This window comes from Choristoneura fumiferana, chromosome 13, assembly GCF_025370935.1.
Source record: "Choristoneura fumiferana chromosome 13, NRCan_CFum_1, whole genome shotgun sequence".
Lineage (NCBI taxonomy): Eukaryota > Metazoa > Arthropoda > Insecta > Lepidoptera > Tortricidae > Choristoneura > Choristoneura fumiferana.
This window is the reverse complement of record NC_133484.1, coordinates 12,298,208-12,308,767: the sequence shown is the minus strand read 5'-3', so window position 1 is coordinate 12,308,767 and position 10,560 is coordinate 12,298,208. Positions and strand designations below refer to the sequence as shown.

General features: G+C 39.8%; 1 protein-coding gene across 6 annotated transcripts in view; it reads right to left on the bottom strand.

Moving 5' to 3' along the window:
* Positions 1-1,715: 1,715 nt before the first annotated feature.
* Positions 1,716-10,560, bottom strand: part of LOC141434082 (homeobox protein abdominal-B-like) — a 122,130-nt gene continuing 113,285 nt past the window's right edge. For all 6 annotated transcript variants that reach the window (XM_074096356.1, XM_074096358.1, XM_074096357.1 and 3 more), the window contains 2 exons: positions 7,682-8,290; positions 1,716-4,151 (listed from right to left, as the gene is read on the bottom strand). In XM_074096356.1, the coding sequence (XP_073952457.1) occupies positions 3,757-4,151; positions 7,682-8,290 (1,004 nt within the window). In that variant the 3' untranslated portion in view covers positions 1,716-3,756. The remainder of the gene's footprint in view (positions 4,152-7,681; positions 8,291-10,560) is intronic.

The following is a 10,560-nucleotide window of genomic DNA, read 5'->3' as shown; positions in this document are numbered from 1 at the left end:
ATTTAATCGCCTTCCTTGTATGATGTATTATTATGGTTTTATTATTGCATAAAAACTTACAATATACTCTTTCCTTTTTCGTTTGTTTCATTAATTCAGGGCACCACTGTGTCAACTCATTCATATATAAATATGTATTATGTACTCTCCCTTTCTCTTCCCGTTAAGTGGGTATAGGAGAATATGGAACACTTTATTATGTACCTTCGGTAAATAGTTCAATCAATCAAAGTGGGTATGTCACTTTACCTTGTATAACTATGCGAGGGATATATGCATGCATTATACGTGGTATTTCTACGAGGTGTATCGGCACTTAGTATCTTCGTATTTTTCACCATGATCTACATGTCCATTAACAATATGAATGATTATATTGAGGGTTTTAGACACTATAGTTGGCGTATATGATAAATACGTAAGTATTAGGAATGATAGATATCGTCACTACTTTAAAAAAAACTCGTACCTCAAAATAGATAATAATTCTGAGTGAACTTTATAAATATTATGTCAAGGTTCAATTTTGTTGACATATTGATTTTAGATACGAGATATTTTCAAAGTAGTGACGATATTTGGGTTCGATCCCCGACTATAGCTTATAATCATTTGTAGTTTTTTTCAATGTGTTCTAGTTAGGTACAATTTATTGAAATGAAAAATGATTCTCAACGGGTAACCGTATAAATAAGAAAAAAGGGAAATAAAGATTAACGAGATTAATTATTGATCTAAGTACTTACCCGGAAATTATTTCTTACATTTCATAAAATACTATATTTTGACGATGAAAAGAGTAAATAGATAAATGAACCAATCGTGATACCAATGTAGGTAAGGTTTCCACAGTTAGTCCTAAGAAATTCAATAGAAACATTTTTCAAAAATTGCAGTGGTACCCAATAAAAATTATCCATGTCTTTATATAGCATTATGTTTTACTTATTTAATCAAAGTTTACCACCATGTAACTTATCACCACGTATATACATACCTATCTTCGCAAATAACACTGAAACAGAGTTTGCTAGTCAGCTTATGATTGTTGCATGTCTGTTTTTTTTTCTTCTAGGACAAAGTCAGCATTTAAACCAACTGGATTATGACTCAATGTGGAACAGGCCGTATTATCTAACGCATAGGTGCTCGCGTCACCGTCTTGTTCTACCTTCATCCTATATTATGCGACAGAAAGAAATGATGAAAGCGATTACGAGTGCGCTAAACAATAAGGCTTCGTTCATAGAAAGTCATAATGACGTCGTACCTACTGAAGCTTATCTACTGCAGGAACGTTCTACGATGGATCAGAAGTCTTATGGTTCGATAGTACCAATTAATAATGAAATGAAGAGTATGATCCAAAATAGCAAGACAAAAAAGTCAAATGTGTTTGGGTAAATTTAAACTTTAGCAGGTCCTGCAGCAAAATGTTAAAATTTCAGAGTTGATAACAAATATAAAAGGGTAAGTGAACAGGTACCTCAGTGCTATATCCGTAAAAAAAACTCATTTAAGACGACTGAAGCCGCGGGCAACAGCAAGTTGCCCATGACACGTTGAACCATGATGGTTGATTTAATCTCAAAAGGTTAACTATACATAAATATATGTTGACTCCATTGTCAATTTATTTTGCGAACTGCAGTGTCTTGTTGATAAAAACTTAGCAAAACTGAGGAAGGTGGCAAAGCAACAAAAAAAGAATCCAAGACACGACGAAATATTTAATTTTTTCCCCTTTCATACATTCTTTTCTAAATTCGTCATAAAACTGTCGAGAGCACATTCATTTTATTTTTAATTATTACATTATACTTAACAAATCCTCACATTTCTGGCGCGATTAACTACATTAATTTAACTGTACAATAATAATTACGAGACCTTTAATTATTACAATTAGGTATATTATAGTTTATGATTTTATTATAAGTAGTAGTAACTACTGCAATCGTTGATTGTAATAAGTATTGGAGAAGCAAACTGGGAACGGTGAGAAAATTTCTTGTCTGAATAACCATTACAGAAGACCTTTAAACAAATATCTGGTTTTTGTTGGAATATGGAAGTATCTGTTACAAAATTTATTCAATTTAAGACGATAAGATTGTACATAATATTATAACAAAAATAGGCATGGTTGTGAATTCTTATTTCCCAAAATGAAATACCCCAGAAATTAAAGAAAATAGGAAGTTCTGTAAAGTAAATTACCAAATTAATAATGTTACAGGATTAAGTTTTTCAGACTAAATTAAGCAACTACCTACTCAAAAAATATTGACGTTTCTTATAACCATATACAGGACGATGCCTAAGTTATACATACAAATCGTTGCTTCGTTTTATAATGTAGGTATGTAGGTATGCGGTAGGTACAGGTATCTATGAGATGCCTTGCAATAAAAATAGAAATTCGGTTACCTAGACGAGGTCGCCATTTTGTACAAAAACACCTAATTTATTTTATTCACTACAAAATTACGACAATACAGATTTAATGAATTAGTTCAGAGTAGATAAACTACTAAGTTTACAATAAAACATTTATTACATATATAATAATTATACTTGTTTTTGTAAAGTAGGAAAGATGTTGGTAGCTAAGAAGTATTACAATATTATCCTAAAACGGGGATGATTCTCTTTGTAGATCACTTAGTAACTTACAATATTTAAAAAACGTGTTTTTTTTAAATAATATATAACACGTCGTATAACATGAAGAGAAAGACGCGAGTAAAACATTAAACATTATTAGGGTTTTAGTTACAGTCAGGTATAAAATAAATAATAAAATATTCAACTAAAACAAAAATAAAAGTAATAAGACAGGCTAAAGCGAACAGTACAATGAATCAATAGAGGACAATATTAATGCACTTGCCCATATCACCTAATTTAATTGATTATAACATCAACTTCAATATTTAAAAAAGTCATAACAGTAACTTAATGTAAAATTCTACTGGAACCGAGTTAAAGCTTTATCAGAAATCCATAATTTAAATAACAAAATTTACGATTTAGGAGATAAGAAATTAATAAATATTTGATCATGTTGCGGTCTCTATCTCTACCTAAGTGTAAAATAAATAGAGAATTAGGACATGTAGTCGGTAATAGTACCTAGCTGAATATTGCTGCCGTAAGAGAGGCGACAGCGCGCGGAACTGCCGCTGCCGCCGAGCTGCCGAGGCCCAACAACTTGGTAACGAAACTAACCTGAACACCCTTTGAACAGCAATACGAGTACAACAATAAGCAGTCTCACAAAATATTTATACAAAATTTATTTTCAATAAACTATCTAGAAACTATTCATCGGTGACGTCTTTAATATTCGTATTTCGTAGATACTTAAATAATTTCAAATACATTATTAGCGCTACACTAGACATTATTAATATCAGGAATCGTTATCTACTCACGTACTTAGTCTCGTTACAATTACCGAACATAACTTCGTAATTTAATACTATACACAAATCGACAACACATTATGTTACTAGAGTACGAGATTCTCTGGGACACGGCGCGACCGGCGCACAAGCCGGCTAGCGTCCTCGATGCTTTACTACGAACGGTATACGCGTTCCTCACTGTATAGGGTAACGAACATGGACGTAACAGATCTCTCGGAACCTTTAAGTACAAGTCACTTCCAAATAGTCTGATGGAACTGATTCCCTGCTTCATTTAACTGGCTATACCGTGGTGAAGTGGGTAAGTCCCAGAGAAGGGCGCGGGTCACTGATGGTGTTTGGCGGGAGGGGCGTGGTGCAGCGCCGAGTGGTGCGGCGCGAGGTGGTGCCCGCTGTGGTGGTTGTGGTTGTTCGCATTGGAGTTGTTGTTGTTGTTCTGCGCCGCTTGCGCCGCTTGCCGCTGCGAGTTTTTCTTGTTCTTCATCCTTCTGTTCTGGAACCATATTTTCACCTGCCTCTCAGTCAGGTTCAGATTTCGCGCGAGCTCCCATCGCTTTTGTTTTGATACGTAAGCGTTGAAGAGGAACTCTTTCTCTAATTCGAGTGTCTGGAACTTTGAATAAGGTTTGCGTTTTTTACGCACTGTCACTTGACCGGTCCAGTCCAGGGGGTTTGCGGAGCCGCAGCCGACCCCGACTCCCACCGACATCGATAGGGAACCTGAGGAAAAAGTATGTTTTAGCAATATATTATTAATCTAATCACAACTTCTTTACAAGAACGTGTTAGGTATTTTAGAGTTCGTACAGTATCACATCTATCTGTGTCGAAAGCGTAAATATCTGTTGGCACGTTTAGACGCAGATAGGGTTCAAGCGAACGGTTCTCGGAATGTCGTATTTTTAGCTCCGACTAGTAATTTTGACTTTACTGCATTCTGGACTCTGGATCATAATTATGGAAGCGTTATTTTGGAATCAATGTAATCGTTTCTTGAGACTTCGTTAGCCAACAAAATTTTAATCAACTGCGACGTGGAGCAATTTCAAAGTGCAATTCGCAGTTGGTACAGTTTGCATTTAACTGGCTATTTCCACGCGGCGTTCATAGAAACAATGGCGGGCCGGCGAATGGTACGTTAGAAGTTGGATATAGCGCGATTTATGTGAGCGGTCCCTTTGATGAGATCACCGACGTAATATTGTATGCGGCCCACGACCTTCTCAACACTGGATGCATGCAACACACTGCACTATTTCCTATTATTCTTGACGGTCCACGGACGTTGTGAAATAGATGCCTTATTGTCTAGAGTCCGAATGCGAAAGCTGGTGTCGTAAGCCTCGAAGTGAGTGACTTACATAAAACATCGGTTAATGATCGGTATTTATTTGACGTTAGAGATTTATTACTTTGGACGTGATATTTTTGCTATGAGCTTGCTCGCTGGTAAATGGATAGTTTAGTTTAGAAAGGAAGCCTACTTAATAAATATACAAGACATATTATTTGGACATTTATTTTACTCGTGTAGTAAAGCCGACATTGTTAATTTGCATCTAGACAATTTTACTACTTTTTTACTCATAGAAGTCATTAATTATTGTGGACTTGAGAGCACCTTATTCGTGCGCTTTTTAGTTACTTGAATTATAAATGGAGCAGTTTATTGCTAATTTTATTCAGCAGACTTACTCAACCGAGCATTAGTTGTACGGGCTACTGACATAAAACTGCCCTACCGCAAGTTTATAAGTTTGAAGTTGCGTTACGCTATGCAACACATTTTCTACTACCACATATATGACTGTTATTCAAACTAAGGCTAGTCGGAGCAGTTGAGTAAATTAGACCAATCAAAAGCATGAGACATAAAAAAGCAAATTAATCGCTTCATCAAATTCTTTAATAAAAAGTGTGACAGCTGTTGTTAGGATTGAACTCTATCATTGTAAAAAGTGATAAATTAATTGTAATATGAAGTAGGTATTGTAATAAAGTCGAAATTAAAACAATCTATTTAATTTTCTCTTCGATTGTAAATTTGTAGCTACCTTTAAGTTCTTTGAATTTTAAAACCAATATCAACAATCTAAAAACTCGTTTTTACGTAAAACTTATTGTTAGTAGTGTTATTTTCTTAAGCCATTTCCAGCCAGTGATACTGGACTCGATTCTTTGTAAAAGCGATTGTTTAAAGAGGACATAATGACAAGTCGACTTGTCAATTATGAGGGGACGAGAGGTAGCGATCAGTGGCCGTAGTGGCAGTAAAAGTGCGGGTTCTTCGCCCATAAAACTTTACCTACCGACCGCGGGATAAATTCAGTCCGTGGAACCTCAGATACTATTGTATTCGCATGGCCATAGAGTCGAAACTTAGATGAAGGTATTATTTTTTGTAAACCAGCAAATTTGCCGTTTAACTGATAAAATAATGCAATGACGCTTCGATGATTATGAGCATTATGATGATTGGTGCAAGGATTGGCTCAGCAGTAAATGTTTTGACCCATTAAAAAGAAACCGCAGCACCCAAGTCCGTAACTACGAGCTGGATCACTAACGGAGCCATATCTCAAACCGTTTACTAAGCCGTAAATTCACAAATCAAAGTCAATGTCAACCTCAGGTGGGCTGTAAACATACAATCATAAAGTGACGTGAGCACTCGTATAACTTTTTCAACAATTGTTACCTTTTAATGGCCCATTATATGCGCGTTTTACGCAAAATTATGTCAAGTTACACCTCTGCCGTAACAGTGGCGCGATAAACCCATCTTTATGGTTAGGCGGCGATCGAAAGTGAACTAGCGCCGAGTTTATGAATGAAGCCTTTTTATTGCCCTCATAGTATTGACATGGCGGCAGTAGCCCCGTAATTACCCGCCAACTACTTACTGGCGCGATTTCGGAAAGAAACCCGTAATATTGCATGTCTATGAATGTCGTCGCGGTTTTTATGATATCGTAAAAGTGATATAGGTCTGTAGGAGACGCGTAATGAATCAACCCGCATGCAAGTCTACCGTCCCGCTCGCACCTAGTTTTTATCATCTCATCAGAGGTAATATGTTTATTGTAGCAATATTTCGTTTATTGCTTCTACTCAAAGATCGTCGGTTTATTGTCTCGAAGCTCAGGTATCGTGTTTATTTATTAGTTATACATTTTTATTGGCGCTTTATTTTACGTAAACTTTAATTTATGTCGGTTGTATAGCGCCACCGTTTTACATTGCCTATAAAATGGTGCTTATGGTTCGTTTTTAAACATTTGTAGCACGTGTTTCGTTCATTCATCAAATTTATGGTGGTGTGTGGGAAAATGTTTTGATTGGAGCGTTCGGCCGGAGGCTTCGGGCAGTTGTTTAGCTTACCGGCTTTATCGTCTCGCGCCATGCGCGATCGATCGACTCGTGCGCTTTGTAATGTAACTAACTACTCGCGCTGTCTGCGATCTACGTACTCTGTACAGTACAGGGTGCTAGGCTGTAGGGGACGACTACGCTGTCTGAATATAAAAAGCTCATATTAAATCTTTGTAAAATTCATACACGTCATTAGATGCTCGGATTAATGTGTTTTTTTTTTACAAAATTAACAATGGAACGATAAAGATAAACGGAACGGAATTCGTTTCCAATTAGTTTATGAGTACACCTGAGAATCTATGGGACAGGATAAAGAAATTAATCAACATTGTATGTTAATTACAAAATCATGCGAAACGCGTCACTGAAAAATGGGCTCTATCGTCTTGGAAATAAATGTCTATTATTTGATGGCGGGGCGTGCAATCACTTGCAGGAATTGCAACCGTGACATTTCTCACAGCACGCGAGGCGGGCGGTCGCCGCGATGTGTGCGAGCCACGCACACATGCAGACGGCGTGCGTCTGTGTGCGCCGAGCACCGCCATCTAGCGGCAAGCGGCATCCGCTCGGGTCAAGGTTGACAAACCCGTAATCGTATTCTCATTTTAAACAATTTTACATGAAACATCATAAAAACTAATATAAAGTATTTTACTATAGTAAAATTTACAGAGCCCTATGGGCATCCCGTTGCGAACGTAACTTTGTATTTGTTTATAAATTTCTGTAAATGTTTTGCATCACGATAATGTTTGGTTCTCGAGTCGGCGATAAGTTCGGCTAAGATTACAAACAGCTGTTATAGCCGGACGTTAGCAACGTGATCGGAGGGTTATGGGACTCTGTTGTTAATGCAGTGAAGTTGTACTGACCGGGTAGGGAGCCAGGAGGCGGGTAAGGTGCTCCGGAAACGGACTCAGGACCGTAGTTTCGAAGCCCGTATGCGTCGTGTGAGAACCCTGACGCCTCGGAGACTGCGGTCCGCCGCTCGTCTCCTCCGACGTAGGAAAGGGGCTGGTCTCCACGCGGCGCTCCGTACGCGTAGTTCCAACAGGGCTGCGAGAATCCTTGGTGGCAGCCTCCATCAGTGTAAGGCTTGTACTCTCCGGAGCTCGCTGGCCAGAAGGGAAGCGTCGATTTGCGCTCTCTTTCGACCGGAAGGTTGTAGTAGGTCGGTGCACCAGTGGGGTACTCGTGGTTGAAAGAGGTAGGCGCATCTGGGGGGTATCCCCAAGGTTGCTGAGCATGCCGGATGACGCCAGGCTCGGGGTCGTAGCGCTTGGCCGGGATGTGGAGAGGCTGCGGCGGATTGGAGCCCACGGAGGCGGGGGAGGCGCTGGAGGCGGACGGCGGCGCGGCGGCCGGAGCGGAAGGCGGCGAGCCCCCGGGCGGCGACGCGTGCGGCTCCTCGTAGAGCGCGCCGCCGACGCCGTTCATCATGGTCCACCACGCCGGGCCGGCGGAGTGGCCGGAGGCGGGCGCTGGCGACACGGCGGCCGCGTCACAGGGCGCGCCGAGGCCCCCGACATGGTTGTCAGGGTACAGGGTGGCGGCCGGGCAAGCCACGGGGGAGAGCGCACGACACGGCCGGTTCACGCGCGCCGCGGGCACATCGCACCGCGCACACACGCGTACCGCAGGCGGCACATGAAAATTAAAACGCGATTCCCGATTTAGCTAGCTCACCGGACGGGGCGACCGCAACTTCAGTCCAGCCGGCACGGAAAAAAAATCAGTTCAAAGTTTTCAGATGCACCGAACAGTCACTGATATGATAAGCTCTTAACCTCAGCTAAGTCCATAAACGTGAAAAGTTGTTTTTTTTTTTTCAGCGTCCACGTAGTCCTTTTACGCTAACTTTTTTACTTTATTTGTTGTTTTGTAGATTTTTTTATTTATTTATAAGTATCACGTTACGTGGTTATCGCGTGTGTATCGGGGTAGCGACGGCGAAGTAACGCGGAGCGCGCGATCAGCGGCGCAGTCGGGCGCGGAGTGGCGGCGGCTATCCAAGTGTGTCGGGTCGAGGCGCTCTGCACACACACGCCGACCGCTACCGATAAGCGCCATCTAGTGACGGGCGGCGGAACTAGCCCCGCACCGCACGAACGCCCGCCCATCGCGCCCTCATCGCTCCTCACTTTCATGAGGTCCCCAAATTTTGAGGAAAGTTCTAAACGACGGTCCTTCCTACAACTAATAACGAGAAACCGGAGCAGTGAAAGCGCAACTACATGTAGATAGACGATCTAATTGAATTTATATGATGTTCATAAATCATTTATTTAAAAAAAATAGAAAAAAAAGATTAAAAGTTAACTACTATCGTAATTTACTAGTAAACAATTCACGAACAAACAGCCATTAAAAGAGAATGACTCAACAATTTTCAATACGACACCCACACACGAATAAATCTAAGGGCCGAAGGGTTGTTGGAAGCCGAGGCGCGAATGCGTAGTAAAGCGATTAAAGGAGGCAAAATAGCCATAAACTGCCGTTTAACTAAACTGCAAGCGTCACTCGACCAGTGTCGGTGTTGCCACCAATAAAAAACGCGAGACTTTATGACGGCAACTCACTCACATTTTATTGTGAATATAAACTTAATTTTATCGTCTGTTAATTTCACCACAAATAATACTAGGCACCTACTAGATTGAATTATGTAATGTTTTATTGCTAATGTCAATGGCCACGGTCATGTTCAAATGACTTACATTTTCATTGGTAGTAGTTTAGTGTTTACTATAATTTTTGACTGTTGACTACTTCATTATTACTGACTTTTCAATTACTAATGTCATCATTAAGTCACTATCAGCCACAGGAGTCTCTCAAGGCACAGTTCTCGGTAGCAACTTATTTTCGCCCTGCAGAAACTAATTTTCAGATATTATGTGTCTTAGAGAGTAGCTATCACAAGACAAATCTCCATCGAATTTCTAGCCAATTTCTCTGTACACGGAAGCTATTTTACGGGCAAACCCTCACACTACACCCTTCTTACACGCTCGCACCCAGTTGATGGAAACAATGCGTCGTACAACCAATAAAGCTATACAATTCACACCTCTAGTTCCACTCTATAGACAGTATTTCTGTTTACACAAGACACGGCAATAAAATGTATCAAACGAACAAAAGAAAAACATATATAGCATTATACGCTTACTAATTCCAGCCTGTTAACATGACAAAATGGCAAGATCATAATAGAAACCGAATTGTCAAAATAGAATACAAAGTGGAACATAGGTTAAAAAGCTAATTTCCCACACTTAGCCACTGAGTGCGCTATGTATTTATTGTACGACAATAGACAAAATGTGTAGCGATAAATCTTGCTACGATTGTGGACGTGTCAACAGAATTAAATTAAAGATTCGGCGTCGATAAATTCTTGCCGACTTTGTTAGGGATTTGTATAAATAACCAGTAATCACGTCAACGAACAATGGGTAGGTACACATGTAAATAGCTACGCAAAGTAAACCTTGGTGCTGATTTAATGACTTTTGAAGTCAAACCAGATCCACCCCTATCTTTTTGTGTAAATTTAATGCGTATGTACTCTTATAATTCGTAAAGACAGCAGAGAAGGATGGTAGTCACAGAGAAAATTCTGGCGGAAACGACATCGACAACAATGTTAAAAATATTACTCAGTTAAGCGATAAACATTCAATAGAAAAGCCTCAACTCACCGAAAACAATCAAGAAATAGAATTTAGGTTACGCCAAACACATT